Source organism: Sapajus apella, unplaced genomic scaffold, assembly GCF_009761245.1.
Source record: "Sapajus apella isolate SASKATOON/1434 unplaced genomic scaffold, GSC_monkey_1.0 scaffold234, whole genome shotgun sequence".
NCBI lineage: Eukaryota > Metazoa > Chordata > Mammalia > Primates > Cebidae > Sapajus > Sapajus apella.
In genome coordinates, this window is record NW_022437174.1 from 1 (window position 1) to 16,494 (window position 16,494).

General features: G+C 52.4%; 2 protein-coding genes across 8 annotated transcripts in view; one reads left to right on the forward strand and one right to left on the reverse strand.

The window, feature by feature from the left end:
- The first annotated feature begins 6 nt into the window (after nucleotides 1–6).
- RIC8A (RIC8 guanine nucleotide exchange factor A) lies at nucleotides 7–5,377 on the forward strand. Of its 3 annotated transcripts, none has more exons than XM_032271460.1 (8): nucleotides 7–513; nucleotides 1,227–1,318; nucleotides 1,894–2,044; nucleotides 3,112–3,207; nucleotides 3,311–3,455; nucleotides 3,536–3,680; nucleotides 4,004–4,123; nucleotides 4,633–5,377. In XM_032271460.1, exons 1-8 carry the CDS (start codon nucleotides 55–57, stop codon nucleotides 4,751–4,753), a joined length of 1,329 nt encoding a protein of 442 aa, XP_032127351.1. In that variant the 5' UTR covers nucleotides 7–54; the 3' UTR covers nucleotides 4,754–5,377. The 3 variants fall into 3 exon arrangements, with proteins under 3 accessions (XP_032127351.1, XP_032127352.1, XP_032127353.1); XM_032271461.1 differs by having other exon boundaries at nucleotides 4,895–5,377; XM_032271462.1 differs by lacking the exon at nucleotides 4,633–5,377 and adding an exon at nucleotides 4,210–4,621.
- Nucleotides 5,378–5,757: 380 nt separating this feature from the next.
- The window catches only part of SIRT3 (sirtuin 3), a 23,806-nt gene continuing 13,069 nt past the window's right edge, over nucleotides 5,758–16,494 (reverse strand). For all 5 annotated transcript variants that reach the window (XM_032271465.1, XM_032271467.1, XM_032271463.1 and 2 more), the window contains 2 exons: nucleotides 9,323–9,532; nucleotides 5,758–6,973 (listed from right to left, as the gene is read on the reverse strand). In XM_032271465.1, coding sequence (XP_032127356.1) covers nucleotides 6,953–6,973; nucleotides 9,323–9,532 — 231 coding nt within the window. In that variant the 3' untranslated portion in view covers nucleotides 5,758–6,952. The remainder of the gene's footprint in view (nucleotides 6,974–9,322; nucleotides 9,533–16,494) is intronic.

Here is a 16,494-nt window from a genome sequence, read left to right on the forward strand (position 1 = left end):
CGAATCCTGTCCCGGGACCGCAGCTGCTTGGACCCGTTCACCAGCCGCCAGAGCATGCAGGCACTGGCCGGCCACGCTGGCATCTCTGTCTCCGAGGGGTCCGTCCGCGAGTCCGCAGACATGGATGTTGTTTTGGAGTCCCTCAAGTGCCTGTGCAACCTCGTGCTCAGCAGCCCTGTGGCACAGACTCTGGCAGCAGAGGCCCACCTGGTGGTGAAGCTCACAGAGCGTGTGGGGCTGTACCGAGTGAGGACCTACCCCCACGACGTTCAGTTCTTTGACTTGCGGCTCCTCTTCCTGCTAACGGCACTCCGCACCGATGTGCGCCAGCAGCTGTTTCAGGAACTGAAAGGAGTGAGTCTGCTGACTGACACGCTGGAGCTGACGCTGGGGGTGACCCCTGAAGGGAACCCACCCAGGCTCCTTTCTTCTCAAGAGACTGAGCGGGCCATGGAGATCCTCAAAGTGCTTTTCAACATCACCCTCGATTCCATCAAGGGGGAGGTGGACGAGGTGAGCACTGACGGCAACCCAGGGATGCCTCTTAGCTCAGGTCCAGCATTTCCTGGAGCTGCTTGCTTCCCACTGGGTTCCTTCAGGTTTCTGAGGGTCGGACATAGAGAGGATAGGCCCTCTCAGCCTGTTGGGACAAGGCCAAGGAGATGCCAGTTCTGGGCTGTGACTTCAGGGAAAGTTTCTGAGGAAAGTAGAGGCGGCTTCTGGCTCTTGCTGTCTGGTAGGAGGGCTGTGTGGTGTCAGGGGAGATTGTAAGAGATCCTTCACCATGAGGCCATGAGTGGGGCTGAGACAGTGTGTGTGACTTCATCCTCAGGGAATGTGTTTCTACTTAGGGAGGTGCTTTTAAGAAGACAGAGATTAGCTGGGCATGGTGGCGCGTGCCTGTAATCCCAGCTACTCAGGAGGCTGAGGCAGGAGAATTGCCTGAACCCAGGAGGCGGAGGTTGCGATGAGCCCAGATCGCGCCATTGCACTCCAGCCTGGGTAACGAGCGAAACTCCGTCTCAAAAAAAAAGAAGACAGAGGTGGTCATCTTTTGCCTCCAACACTACCAAAGTCACTTAGGAGACCCCAGGGGGCCAGGGATGGAGTGTGGGAGCTGCACAGTCAGTGCCTCATATTCCTGGAGTGCAACAGACAGTAGAGCCTCAGCAGGCAGCAGTGGGATGAGGGGGGCTCCTCACAGGAACCCTTCTTTCTTTGGTCAGGAAGATGCTGCCCTTTACCAGCACCTGGGGACCCTTCTCCGGCACTGTGTGATGATTGCTACTGCTGGAGACCGCACAGAGGAGTTCCATGGGTGAGGACGTGGCTTTTTCTGTGGCCACATTGTTTAGCTGGTGGTCCTCAACCCTGGCTGTGGACCAGAACCACCTGAGAGCCCAGGCCCCATCCCGGGGGGTCTGACTTTGGGTGAATGGTGCTGGACATCAGTGTGTTTCCAGAGAATACCGAGTGCTTCTAATAGGTAGCCCGGACAGGAGCCATGAATCTGGGGACAGGAAGGTGCCAACTGGACTTTGGGTAGTGGCAAAAGACAGCATGGTATTTACTGGGGCATTTTGGTACCTTATCCCCATTCTTGGGCCACCTGCCCCTAGGTTGATCTGGGTTTCCAGAGATGGTGGCACTTTGGCCCAGACAGCGTGGGGCGGTTAGGGTGTCTGAGTGCCCCCACCTCCCCAGGGGACCCCACTGTACAGCTGAGTGGCAGTGCCACTATGATCAGTTACTGCCCTCGGCTTTGGTCCCTAGTGCTGCTCCTTTAGACCCTCAGACGTCAGCTCGTGTGATGTGTGGTTCAGCGGGGGCACAGAGATTGCCCTGTGCCAAGGGATTAGCCCTATCGAGACCCCCGTCTCCTCCTGTCCCCAGCCATGCAGTGAACCTCTTGGGGAACTTGCCCCCCAAGTGTCTGGATGTTCTCCTCACTCTGGAGCCACACGGAGACTCCGTGGAGTTCATGGGAGTGAATATGGATGTGATTCGTGCCCTCCTCATCTTCCTAGAGAAGCGTTTGCACCAGGTAGGCTGGGGATGGCTCTGCAGGCCACCCCAGTGGCTCTGGCACTGGCTGTCCTGCACAGCTGTGGTCAGTGCTTCCACACTGGTAAGTGGAGATCATCTTGGTGTTGTGATATGGGCAGTTCTTTCAGCTGTTCTGAGGTCCAACCTGGCAAGAAGCCAGATCCTTCCTCTGTGAGAAGCATGTGGACACCCTCCACACACTTGAAAGTTTCACTTTTGCTTAAATATTTGTGGATCTTTATTGAGTGGTCCTGAAAAGCCCCCCAGTCCCTGCTTTTAACTCTTAGACACAGGCAGCCCTTGATTACAAGCATGGCTGTCCCTCAGCACCCTGAAGAGACCCACAGGAACCTCTGATCAAAGGTTCCCTCTGATTCCTGTGACTGCACTGTGGAGCATCTGGACAGCTGGGCTCTAACCATTCTCCAGGATCTTGCAGAAAGCAGGCTGGAGGGCAGTAAACTGAGATTCAGTAGACATCTTGGGACTCTGCCTGCCTAAGCAGAGGACACACATGGTGCATGTCAGCCAGTCAGGATAGGGACCTGGCATAGGGCATACAGCTGGGGTCGTCTGTCCCTGTCGCTGCCACTGCTGATACTGGGGTCTAGGTACATCAAGCTAGGAGGGACAGGAGCTCCCTGCTCTCTGTCCATGAAGTACACCGAGCAGGGATTCAGTTCTTGTTTCTTTTTGCCACCATCATCTGAGGTCAGTGTGTGCGCCAGTGGTATGCTAAAGCCTTAATTGCTTTGTGTTTATAATTGAAGCATCCCTGGCTTATAATTGAAGCAAGTTAAACTTCAAGCAGTTATTTGAGCCAAGTCACAAAACTTACAAGTACTTCTGAGTTAGGCTGTATCCCCGCCCCTTTAAAAACTGACACAGATACCAACCACCCACTCTTGGCCCTCCACTGACTAACTGCAGAGGGGTCTCTTTCCAAACCCCTGCCGCCAGGACCAGCTGGTGTGTCTTGTGGGGGGCAGTGGGTTGTGGGGGTGTAACTGCGCCAGCCTCAAATTAGGTAGGACCACAGGTGGGATGACAGAGGCTTCTCTACAGACACACAGGCTGAAAGAGAGCGTAGCCCCTGTGCTAAGCGTGCTGACTGAGTGTGCCCGGACACACCGCCCAGCCAGGAAGTTCCTGAAGGCCCAGGTATGAGGCTCAGAAGCTGGCGCTCCTGGGGGATGTGGGCTGGGCCCTGATCACAGACCCTTGGCTGCTCCAAGCCCAAGCTGAGGGACAGCCGCCTCCCCAGGTGCTGCCCCCTCTGCGGGATGTGAGGACACGGCCCGAGGTTGGGGAGATGCTGCGGAACAAGCTTGTTCGCCTCATGACGCACCTGGACACAGACGTGAAGAGGGTGGCTGCCGAGTTCTTGTTTGTCCTGTGCTCTGAGAGTGGTGAGTTACGGAGGCCTGGGTCCCAGCCCACCCCACCCCGAGTGAGCCAGGCGTGCACTGATCTCTGCCTTGCTCTTCAGTGCCCCGATTCATCAAGTACACGGGCTATGGGAATGCTGCTGGCCTTCTGGCTGCCAGGGGCCTCATGGCGGGAGGCCGGCCCGAGGGCCAGTACTCGGAGGATGAGGACACAGACACAGATGAGTACAAGGAAGCGAAGGCCAGGTGTGTGCCCCCAGCACACCCTTGGGGCTCCACTCACAGCCCCCTAGTCCCTGTTGCTACAGCCATGTGGACCCCTGTAGGGTGGGTGGGACAGGATGACGCATGGGCGAGACCTTCCAGAATCAGGCTCCTGTTCCTAAGTGCTATCTGGGATACCAGAAGGTGGCAGGTGGCAGGACTTGGTTAACTGTGCTGCTCCTGGAAGGAGGCCCCTTCCTGCAGTTGCCTTGCCCTGCCCCCTCCCACCCCAATGGGAAAATGTCTTGCCTCCTGTCCTGGAGAGTCACTAATGCATTCCCTACACTCTACCCCATGGGAAACAGCATAAACCCGGTAACCGGGAGGGTGGAGGAGAAGCCGCCTAACCCTATGGAGGGCATGACGGAGGAACAGAAGGAGCACGAGGCCATGAAGCTGGTGACCATGTTTGACAGGCTCTCCAGGTGTGTGGAATGAGGAGGAGGTGGGGGGAGCCTGCAGCTGGGAGAAGGGAGAGCTGACCCACATCCTGTCTTGTGATCCCCAAGAGGAGGTAGGGTCAGAGGAGAGCTTAGGATCCTGACAAGGCTGCATTACTTACGTTTGAAATCACTTGCCCTGGAGGAAAGCCCCCAGGGGATGGGCATATTGAGGTCAGTATTGTGCCCATTTTACAGATAACTGAGGCTCAGAGAACTTAAGAGACTGTCTAATGTCTCTGGACTTATTGGAGATGGTCCAATGTCCAAATTCAGAGACTGTTTAAGGACAATTTAGATGTCTCAAGAAACTGCTTAAAGCCATGAAGTAGCAGTTAGGATTTGGGCCCAGTTAACAGAAGGTCCAACCAGGCTTCCCCAGTAAATGGGAGCAGCCTACTTGGTGGAGAGGAAGGTAGCAGCCAGGGGTGAGCAGGACCCCTGTCTGGCCAACTAAGCCCCTTTCCCAGCCCAACTGCACCTTTCCCCCACAGGAACAGAGTCATCCAGCCAATGGGGATGAGTCCCCGGGGTCATCTTACGTCCCTGCAGGATGCCATGTGTGAGACTATGGAGGAGCAGCTCTCCTCGGACCCTGACTCCGACCCTGACTGAGGATGGCAGCTCTTCTGCTCCTCCATCAGAACTGGTGCTGCTTCCAGAGACTTCCTTGGGGCTGCAACCTGGGAGAAGCCACATCCCCCTGGGCCCATGCCCCTCTCTCCATCTTGGAAACCCTTTCTCTTTACTCCCTGGGTTCTATTCATGATTTGCCCCTGGTTCAGTTTCTTATCTCTGGACTGCAGTGGTCTTCAGGGCCTACCTGGGCATACAGAAGAGCATGCGTGTGGGAGGGCAGGGCGTTGGGCGTGGGCGCACACAGCAAGCACATCTGAGATTGGCATGTGGGCCAGAGTGGGTACTTCATAGGGAGAAAGAACCTGTCAGAACTTCACGTACGAGTATGTTAGAACGCATGCTGCAAGTTATGCTCTGTGGTTTCTGTCCTGTTTTCACTGGGCGCAGGGCTGGAGGCCTCTAAGATGTTCTTGGTCCTTGTTGAGCTGCACACTGTAGTATCCACAGTGCCCAGGTTCTCGCTGGTTCTGGCAATTAAATCTCAATCCTTCCTACTGGCTTAGACTACACTTAGGAGGAGAATGCCCCTCCTGTGACCACAGTTTGAGATTTATACCATAGACACAGAAACATCGTCCTGAAATAAAGAGTTCTGAGCAATGTTTGTGTAAACTGTTCAAGGGGCCAGGCACCGGGGCTCACGCCTGTAATCCCGACACTTTGGGAGGGCAAGCCAGGAGTTCACGACCAGCCTGGTCAATGTAGCAGAACCCGTCTCTTAAAAATACTAAGTGTAATTACTCCAAAACCTAAAATGCAAAAAAAAAAAAAAAACTAAAAATACTAAGCGTGATGGCTAAGCCTATGTGCTAAGCATGGTGGCCCACGCCTCTAATCACAGCTACCCAGGAGGCTAACAAGAATTGCTTAAACCCGGGAGGTGGTGGAAGTTGCAGTCAGCTGAGATCGCAACACTGCACTCCAGCCTGAGCGGCAGAGAGACACTCAAAGAATAAAAAATCAAGTAAAGGAATATTAAGTAGAGTTAGAAACTGATTTCATTCTTTTCAGAATTCAACACTTTTTCTAGGTCACCACTTCTGTCAGAGGCAGTGCTCAGGACTAGGAAGTGCTTTTGTCTGGGGAAACAAGCAGGTGATCTGATGCTAGGGAGGGGATGTGCCTGCATGTGGGTGGGAGCCCGGGGGAAGCCACTGGTGCCTGAAGGGGTGAGCCATCAGAGCTGGGCCTTGGTGCAGCCCCAGGAGAAGAAGCCTGTGCAGAACTTGGAGCTCAGCGGATTCTACCTGCTATGTCACAATCCAGCAGGTGGCCAGGACTTAGCCTGGGTTTTCAGTGAGTAAGTCTTCCCCTGTCTCAAAGATGAGCTCTGGCAGTGTCACTGGAGAAAGCCCTAGGGGAGGGGGCAGTGTGGGGACAAGGAGACCAGATAGAAAATGCTAGAATATTCTGGAACAGATGTTTCTGGAGATGATGAGTAAGGAAACGTCAGTAGAACATGACCACCTTCAGAGGGAGAAGCTGGGCCACCTCCAATGAATCCAGAGACAGGTGCCTTCAGTCCTCGGACTGTTACAACAGGGGATGCCGTGTACCCCAGGTTCCCTTTCCAACTCAGGTCAACACCCGCAGTCCTTTGATGGAGGCTAAAATGTATTTCATGCTGAAAATAAAGGACAGGTTTTCTCTAATTAAAAACAGCCCTGCTAAAGGAGACCAATGTGCTAGAAGTGTAGCACCAGAGCCTCAAGACTACACTTCAGGACACGAAGAGGGCTGGGGGCTGCTTGGCCCAAGTCTGGGTCTTCTAATCAACAGATGCTGAACTTGCCCTTCAGACGGGGACCTGGCACAGAGAACGCAGACCCAGGCTGGCATTCTACTCTGTTTCACTTCAAGAGGGTCCTTGTCAGGAGAAAGCTTTTTCCATTAAGAGCTTCGGCAGTGAAGAGTTAAACACTGCAAACAGGCAGGCAGGCAGCTCCTTTGCATATATGACGGGGTGCCCCTGAACGGAAACAGCCCTACCAGTCAGCACAGCCCACAGCCTGGGAAGACAGTCCAGTGGCAGCCTCAGGTGTCCACACAGTTCACATATTCTGGTTTGACCAAACGTGTAAACCCGCCCAAGCTGTCTTCAGGCACGAGGTCTCGTCAGAATTGGGAAGTGGATGGCTCCTATGGCACCATTTCCTGTGTGGGGCAGCTGCCATCCTATTTGTCTGCTCCATCAAGCTGGAACACAGAAGACAGGTGTCAGTTGTCTGTTAACATATCCAGGCAGCCAGCAGATCTCTGGTCACACAGCTCTAGCGGCAGATATGCAAAATATTTCACAAAACAAGCTGCTTTCTGCAAATGCTGCTGTTCTGCTGGGCTAAGATCCCAACAGGCCTGGGCAGAACAGTGTGGCTAAATGGAGAGCCTCGTTCTCAGGGAATTTAAGTGCCCAAATCAACATTTACTGATGATCATGTGCTTAAAAATATTCACTACTTGGAAAAGTAACCCCTAGGATAGTAAATAAAAAACTCTAAAATCATAATACATTTTATATAAGTTTTTAAACAGTTCAAATCCCGTTGGGCCACTTCCAAAAATCCACAGGAGCTACCTGGGTTACAATCTGCTTTTTTATGAAAATAGGAAGTTGGGCCAGGTGTAGTGGCTCACACCTGTAATCCCAGCACTTTTGGGGAGTCTGAGGCGAGTGGATCACCTGAGGTCAGGAGTTTGAGACCAGCCTGACTAACACGATGAAACCCCATCTCTACTAAAAATACCAAAATTACCCGGGCATGGTGGCGGCTGCCTGTAATCCCAGCTACTCGGGAGGCTGAGGCAGGAGAGTCGCTTGAATCCAGGAGGCAGAGGTTGCAGTGAGCTGAGATTGTGCCACTGCACTCCAGCCTGGGCAACAAGAGCAAAACTCTGTCAAGAAAGAGCAGGAAAAGCCTCCCTCAAAAAAGCCTGCTAGGCTGATCGAAGATCTCTGCTGCCTTGTGAGCTGGCCAGGAGGCACTCGCCTCTCAACGTTTAAGCCTCATTGTTAGCTGGGTCCCCTGCTTCCATAATGAAGTGACTGGGATTGGTAAAACTCTGCCTGTAATGGGAGGCTGGGGGTCTCTGACTGGTGGAGGTGAGGGGAGTGCTGACCCCATGGCCCTGAGCCATGTGGCAGGCACAGCTGTGGGCAAGAAAAAGGGATCAGGATTTCCTGACGTCTGCCTTGGAAGACAAGAAGAGCCTCAGTTGTGATACATTCTGGTTGATACGGTTTGGCTGTGGCCCCACCCAAATCTCACCTTAAATTGTAATAATCCCCACAAGTCAAGGGCGGGGCCAAGCGGAAGTAACTGATTCATGGGGTTTTCCTGACTGTTCTTGTGGTAGTCAGTCTCACAGGCCTAATAGTTTTATAAAGGGCAGTTCCCTGCACACATCCTCTTGCCTGTCACCACGTAAGACGTGACTCTGCTCCTCCTCCTCCCTTCCACCGTGATTGTGAGGCCTCCCCAGCCACATGGAACTATGAGTCCATTAAACCTCTTCCCTTGATAAATCACCCAGTCTCAGGTATGCCTTTAGTAGCAGCATGAGAACAGACTCATACACTGGTGAAATCCCTGTGGACAGTGTCACAACTGCCTGTAACCATAACACAGGACTTTATTTATTTTTTATTTTTTTTTGAGACGGAGTTTCGCTCTTGTAACCCAGGCTGGAGTGCAATGGCGCGATCTCGGCTCACCGCAACCTCCGCCTCCTGGGTTCAGGCAATGCTCCTGCCTCAGCCTCCTGAGTAGCTGGGATTACAGGCACATGCCACCATGCCCAGCTAATTTTTTGTATTTTTAGTAGAGACAGGGTTTCACCATGTTGACCAGGATGGTCTCGATCTCTTGACCTCGTGATCCACCCGCCTCGGCCTCCCAAAGTGCTGGGATTACAGGCATGAGCCACCGCGCCCGGCCCTAACACAGGACTTTAAATGCTTCCTGCTACCTCCCATTGAAAACTCTTAATATCCAGGCTATACATGCTACAGGATTCTCATGGGAAACTGCATTTTCTGTAACCTCGTTTACCGGCGGTTTGGAATCTCTTAGAAAGCATCAAGGCTCTCTGGCTTTCCTCAGTGGTTTATAATAGATCAATGGCTTTCATAGCAATTACTTCCTGAAAGCATCACTGGGATGGCCTTCATCCCACACAGGTGCAGAGAACTTTAGCTTCTCAAAGTTCTTTAACCCATATCCCAGAATCATTTACCAGGCCTTAGAGGGGCACTACTGGCTGCTCTATTTCAGGGGGAAGCCAACACCTGTAGTGTGACAAGACTACAGACTCATCAGCCCCGAGTGCCTGGACCATGTCCCTCCTGGCCCTGTTAGCATCTGTTTCTTCATCTCTAAATGAAGGTATCGAAAGTAATGCCCAGTCAGGTCCAGGTAGTGTCTGGTCCACGATTAACAGCATCATCAGCTATTACTGTGTAAGCCAACAGGGCTCCATACCGGGGGACCATACCCTGGAGCAGGGATGAGGGCGGCCCCCTGAATGGCCCTGCTCAGCAGTCTGTACCTTCCCAGTTTCCCGCTGGACAAGGTCCCGCATCTCTTCTGTCCAGCCCAGAAGCTCCACTAGCCTTTCCACGCTCTGAACCACGTCCCCCAGCTGGGCCACGTCCCTACTGCGAGGATGCCAAGCCAAGGGCCCCACCAAGTCCCAGTTGATGAGCAGTCGGGGAACTGAGCTCCGCACGGCCTCGGTCAAGCTGGCAAAAGGCTCCACCTGAAAAATGGCAAACGTGAGGGACACAGTGTCCACCCTACGAGCCCCTAGGATGTTTCATGCCACAGCCACTCAGGCCTTGGAGGAGCAGCAGACTGGCAGATCCTGCAACATAGGGAAAACCTACCACCAACCTGATTTCTTCAGTTGAGCTCCCGCCGCCTGGTCTCAGGGACGCTGCTTCCTCCCCTCAGCCTCCCTCTCCTTCCGGCACAACCTGGCCTCTCCCTACCTCCGTTCAAGGCTCTTCAGGACTCCGTCCTTCCTACCCCCTCGTTGTGAGCACGTTCCGTTCTCCCTGTCCTCCCCACCACGCTGTCTCCCAGCACGCCACGGAGGGACAACAGCACACTCGTCCGTCTCCTCTGGCTGGCCCTGCTCACTGTGACAGCCACACCAGCCTCTGGCACAAGGAGGAACTGGTGTCCCCGAACATGTCTCCACGGTCTTCACAACCCAGCCTCTCGAGAGGCCTAACTGGGCGCCACCAGGCTGCTTCATACAGCTCTCAAAGCTTCTTTTAAGAGGAAAAATGTAAAACATAGATAAATTAATAAATGGCATTAAAAATGGCTCATTATCTGGGGGGAAATGCTCCATTCCTACCTCCCGTTGTAAAAAATTCAAATAAAAATTAAAAACAGTTCTTGAGGAAAATTTAGGGTTTACAAGTAAGGAAGAACTTTTTAGGCATGAAAACTGAAGTCAGGTTCCTTCCCTCCTTCCTCCCATACCTCTCTCTCTGTCTCTAAGTAAAAATAAAAAAAAAAAAAAAGAAAACTGAAGTCAGATAAAGCAAAGGAAAACGACAAATCTGACCATGTGAGTACTGCTACATTGGTATCTACATAAAACTATGTCGAAAATTTAAAAATTAAAAAAAACCCTCATCATCATAAACTGCAAAAATATTTACAACAAATAATAGTTTATATTACTAATGGATAAACTCATTTATAAACATATAATTTATGAATTTATAATGCTAATTTATAATGAAATCTATATTAAGGCCTGGGCACGATGGTTCACATCTATAATCCCAGCACTTTGGGAGACCAAGCTGGACAGATCACCTGAGGTCAGGAGTTCAAGACCAGCCTGGTCAACATGGTGAAGCTCTGTCTCTACTAAAAATACAAAAATTAGCCAGGAGTGGTGGTGGGCACCTGTAATCCCAGCTACTCGGGAGGCTGAGGCAGGAGAATCACTTGAACCCGGGAGGTGGAGGTTGCAGTGAGCCGATATCCCGCCACTGCACTCCAGCCTGGGTGACTAAGCAAGGCTGTGTCTCAAGAAAAGAAAGAAAGAAATTTATAATAACATTAAAACTGATTTACATTGTTATATTATTTAATTTATATTAAAATTAAAACTAATTTATATTGCCAATTTATAATGACTCAATGAAAAATGGGCAAGAGATACAAATACACAATCCTAAGAGAAGAAACACAACTGGGCAATAAACATATGAAAAGATGAATTTCATTCTTTATTACAGAAAATGCAAAAACCCACACACACACACATTTCTTTTTTTTAACAGAATCTCACTCTGTCACCCAGGCTGGAGTGCCGTGGTGCGACCTCAGCTCACCGCAACCTCTGCCTCCTGGGTTCAAGCAATTCTCCTGCCTCAGCCTCCTGAGCAGCTGGGATTATAGGCACCCACCACCACACCTGGCTAATCTTTGTATTTTTAGTAGAGACGGGTCTCACCATGTTGGTTAGGCTGGTCTCAAACTTCTGACCTTGTGATCTGCCTGCCTCGGCCTCCCACAGTGCTAGGATAACAGGCGTGAGCCACCATGCCCGGCCACATTTCTTTTTAACCAGTCTGACTGGTGTTATTCTGGTATTGGTGACGATGTGATCAAATGACTACAGGAAAACACAGTTGTGGCAGTGTAATTGTTACGTCTTTCTGGAAGGCAAGTTCTCAGTATTTATCAGCATTTACCCTTCAGGAGTACTTGCATGAGTAGATGAAGATGTATACACATGCATTTTAACTACACCATTTCTTTTTTCAGATATGAGATCTCATTCTGTTGCTCAGGGTGGAATGCAGTGGCATGATCATAGTTCACTATGACCTCAAACTCCTGGGTTCAGGCAATCCTCCTGCCTCAGCCTCTCAAACAGCTGCAGCTACACAGACCACACCTGGCTAACTTTTTATTTTTTGTAGAGACGAGATCTGACTATACTGCTCCAGCTGGTCTCAAACACCTAGCTTCGGGCAAGTCCCCTGCCTTGGCCTCCCAAAGTGCTGGGATAACAGGTGTCAGCCACAGTACCTGGCCCAGCATTTTTTTTTTTTTTTTTTTTTGAGACGAAGTTTCACTCATGTTACCCAGGCTGGAGTGCAATGGCGCGATCTCGGCTCACCGCAACCTCCGCCTCCCGGGTTCAGGCAATTCTCCTGCCCCAGCCTCCTGAGTCGCTGGGATTACAGGCACGCGCCACCATGCCCAGCTAATGTTTTGTATTTTTAGTAGAGACGGGCTTTCACCATATTGACCAGGATGGTCTCGATCTCTTGACCTCGTGATCCACCCGCCTCGGCCTCCCACAGTGCTGGGATTACAGGCTTGAGCCACCGTGCCCGGCCCAGCATTATTTTTAATACAAAAATTATATACTATTTATCGTCTGTCCATCAGTAAGAAATTGCTTACACAGATTTTGTTCTAAATCCACAACCCTATGGTTCAGTTCTTGTGGCTGAACGCGTTAGAGTCTTTGAGATTTCAGGAAACATCATATGGTTTGTATCCCAGGTACTGTCACAGCTACAGGAGGTCTGGACTAGTGCTCCGTAATCACACACATTAATATTTTATCCAAAAAGCACAAGACAATCTGTACATGACACCAGCTCTTTCAGTTCACGATGGTACCACGCTTACAGACATGGGCCTCTCATTTGGGACCTCATATCTGTATAAGGAAAATTGTCGGCATTTATCAGCAAATCTCCATGACGCGAAAACAGCAAGTTGCTGAACAGAATGTACAGTGCTGTCCAACTTTTAGTTACAAATCATCTGTACGTGTGCATTTGTACAAAAAAAGAACCCTGGCCGGGCGCGGTGGCTCAAGCCTGTAATCCCAGCACTTTGGGAGGCCGAGGCGGGTGGATCCCGAGGTCAAGAGATCGAGACCATCCTGGTCAGCACGGTGAAACCCCGTCTCTACTAAAAATGCAAAAAAAATTAGCTGGGCATGGTGGCGCGTGCCTGTAATCCCAGCTACTCAGGAGGCTGAGGCAGGAGAATTGCCTGAACCCAGGAGGCGGAGGTTGCGGTGAGCCGAGATCGCGCCATTGCACTCCAGCCTGGGTAACAAGGGCAAAACTCCGTCCCAAAAAAAAAAAAAAAAAAAGAACCCTGAGAGGACACAGAATAAAATGCCAACAGTCGGTGGGATTACAAAGTTGACTCTCTGCTTTGTATCTTTATGTAATGTAGGAATCTTCTAAAGGAAGTATATGGCATACTTATGATCAGGAAAAAGGCTATTTTCATTTCACTCCAACAATAAAGATGGCTGGTGGCCCGAGTGTCCACACCCGATGGCCAGCACGGTCAGCTCGGCTCAGCCCACACACTGCTGACCAGCATGCCCCTCTGAGTGTTCCTCCCGTGTCTGTCCCTCCATTCTAGGCCTAGCATGGGCATTCTCATGTCTGTCGACACCCTGGGACCTCCTGTCTGCTCAGCTCTGTGGGAGGAAAGACTCGTAAGTGCCAAAGCAGGAGACTGAAGCCTCAGTCAACTCCTGTTTAATAAACAGAATATAGAAAGAAGAATCTAGGAATAAGTATCATGAGTGATTAGATATCCATCTTATTGAATATTAAGGCTTGATTAAAGCCTTCTTGTACTTTATGCATAATTTTCTAGGAATTTCAAGTTGCCGTGGTCAGGAACTGACAGTGGACACTATAGGATGTGGCCACAAGGCAAGGGCATAAACAGCTGTGGAGCATCGACTGGTTTGATCAGCAGAGATGATCTGTTGAATGTGAAGCCAAGCCCTCTGTCACCCCCGCATAAGGGTTGCTGGAGGGCATCAGAAATCTGCGGTAGCACCAGTGCTTGGTGAAGCACCTGCTACTCAGCAGGCGTTGGAAGGGAACAATCCCTGTCCCTGGGCGAGTCGGTGCCCTCCACTCCCCCACGTGCTTGTGGAAGGACTGACAGTAGTCAGCCCAACCCGCAGCTGCCCAGGGGCTTGTCTCTACCGGTTACAATCTGTGTCTGCTCTCACTCCCTACTTCTGCACCTGGCTCCCCTTCTGTAGACAGTAAGAAGTAGCATCATTTTTGAAGCCGTTGTTCTTACTTGAAAGGCATAACCTAAAGTGCTGACACTCACTGCGCCCACCCCCGCTTCGGCCCTTTGTCCCTTAGACTCATGACCCTGCCCCCGGTTTTGTACCCAACAGAAGTCGGAGTGTCCAGGCGCTCAGGGCCACTACTGAGCTCCGCGTACGAGGTGGCAGTGGACCGCTGGGCCCAGCCCTCTTTCTCTTGATCTCGGTGTCTTGTGTGTTTATTCGTACAGTCTCTTGTCTCCGCACTGGTAGAGAATACCCTCCAGACCCAGTAGGGCTGAACCCTATACAACTCCTGCCTCTGGTCCTTCCTGGACTCTCGACTCATGTGTCCACCTGCCTGCTCGACACCTCCAGTCCGCAGCACAGCCTCGAATCCGTGGAAACAAGGCTGAGTTCCTGAGCTCCCCTAAATCCACTTAGCAGGCTCTCCATCTCAGGAAACGGCGGCTCAATCCTTCTAGCTGCTCCGGCCACAGCCCTGGAGTCCTTGGGAATCCACACCCTCCCAGACACTGTGCCAACATATCCACTCTGCATTCACACACACCCAGACTCCAGCACCCGTCAGCCTCTGCTGACTTTACCTGGCCCCCAGCCAGTGCCAGCCAGTGATCACCTACAAGGGCCCTGCTGGGTCTGCTGCTCCCATGCTTGCCCCCGTGGTGGGCTTACAGCCCTGTACTCAGAGGAGTCCTCTCAACAGGAAGCTGGAGTGAAGTGCTCCAACTTCCAGGCTCTGGCCTGGAACCCAAGCTGAATCCATTCACCTTCTGAGGTGGCACCGGCCTCCCGAGATGACTCTTGTGCCCCACCTCCTTCTCTTCTCCAGCCCCACACCCGTCACTGCTGACTTCACCCCTCCCTCCTTGCTGCTGTCACCTGTGCAGTGTCCCCGGCCAGACCCCTCACCTGGGTTAACTCTTAGCTCCAACTCCACCTTCCTGACTTGACACTGCAGCTGGCTCCCAACCCTTCCAGCATGTCTATCCTGCCTGTTATCTTTCCCACAGCATCAATCATCTCGTAACAAACTGTATAACTTCTTATATTTGCATCTGACTGTGTATGTTGGAAGCACTGGAACAGGGCCCAGCACACAGCAGGCAGCACACAATGAATGCCTCAGCAAATCCACGCTCTGGGCCTCTGTGGCCAGCCTGGGCCCTGCTGAGCACAGGTCTGGCCCTTCTGCCCTTGGTGCCGGTATCCAGTCACACACCACTGACTTCAGGGTTTCATTTCTTGCTCTAATCACAGCTTTAGGAATTTCCTGAGCTTCAGACTCTGATGGAGAACAGCTACTTGAACACGTCCAGAGTGTCTCCCAAGCACCTCAGACACACAGCAGAGCCAAGCTGGGCATCCTCCCTCCCAAATCATGCTTCACCAGCAAATGCCCTGACCTTATAGACCAAGCCAGACACCTCCTTCTCATGCCCCCAAAGCACTGCAGGCTGCAAGTCCAGTCCCCTCCTTGCTGTCCCTCAGGTGCCCATAGCTCTAACTTCTCCAGGACCAGCCTCCTGGCACTGCCTGCTCCATCTCCACTCCCCGAAGGCCTCTCTGCCCCTCAAGGGTGCAGCTACGTCCCTGGGCCAGTCCCTTTGGGTTTATCACCACTCCCACCATAGTATCAGTAATCCTCATCCGACCTGGGGGGCCTGCCCCTCCACCTCACCCCCACACCCTGTTTCCTTCTCACACGTGGTGCCCCAGCCGCAACTCTACCACCTACAAAGTCCCGTAGCTTTCCACCTTCCCTTCCCCTGCATGGGATGCTGCTCCCTCAGCCTGGAATCCCAGCTGATCCCCTCACCTTACGATAGTGGCAGCAGCCCCTCAAGGCCCACGAGGGGACTCCTGCACCCCTCCTGCTCCATAGTCCCTCGAGGCCTGTGAGGTGATTCCTGCACCCCCTCTTCCCCATAGCCTCTCAAGGCCCACGAGAGGACTCCTGCACCCGCCCTTTCCCCATAGTCCCTCATGGCCCGTGAGGTGATTCCTGTACCCCCTCTTCCCCATAGTCCCTCAAGGCCCATGAGGTGAGTCCTGCACCCCCCCGTTCCCCATAGTCCCTCATGGCCCGTGAGGTGATTCCTGTACCCCCTCTTCCCCATAGTCCCTCAAGGCCCACGAGGGGACTCCTGCACCCCTCCTGCTCCATAGCCCCTCGAGGCCTGTGAGGTGATTCCTGCACCCCCTCTTCCCCATAGTCCCTCAAGGCCCATGAGGTGAGTCTTGCACCCCCTCTTCCCCATAGTCCCTCATGGCCCGTGAGGTGATTCCTGTACCCCCTCTTCCCCGTAGTCCCTCAAGGCCCATGAGGTGATTCCTGTACCCCCTCTTCCCCATAGCCTCTCAAGGCCCATGAGGTGAGTTCTGCACCCCCCCGTTCCCCATAGTCCCTCATGGCCCGTGAGGTGATTCCTGTACCCGCCCTTTCCCCATAGTCCCTCAAGGCCCACGAGGGGACTCCTGCACCCGCCCTTTCCCCGTAGTCCCTCAAGGCCCATGAGGTGACTCCTGTACCCCCTCTTCCCCATAGTCCCTCATGGCCCGTGAGGTGATTCCTGTACCCCCTCTTCCCCATAGTCCCTCATGGCCCGTGAGGTGAT

What these genes read in the sequence shown, in the direction of transcription:
- RIC8A (XM_032271460.1), top strand. Translation starts at nt 55, where the DNA reads ATGCAGGCACTGGCCGGCCACGCTGGCATCTCTGTCTCCGAGGGGTCC. An exon ending in TCAAGGGGGAGGTGGACGAG is followed by an intron (nt 514 to 1,226) that starts GTGAGCACTGAC and finishes TTCTTTGGTCAG; the next exon opens with GAAGATGCTGCCCTTTACCA. An exon ending in ATGTTTGACAGGCTCTCCAG is followed by an intron (nt 4,124 to 4,632) that starts GTGTGTGGAATG and finishes TTTCCCCCACAG; the next exon opens with GAACAGAGTCATCCAGCCAA.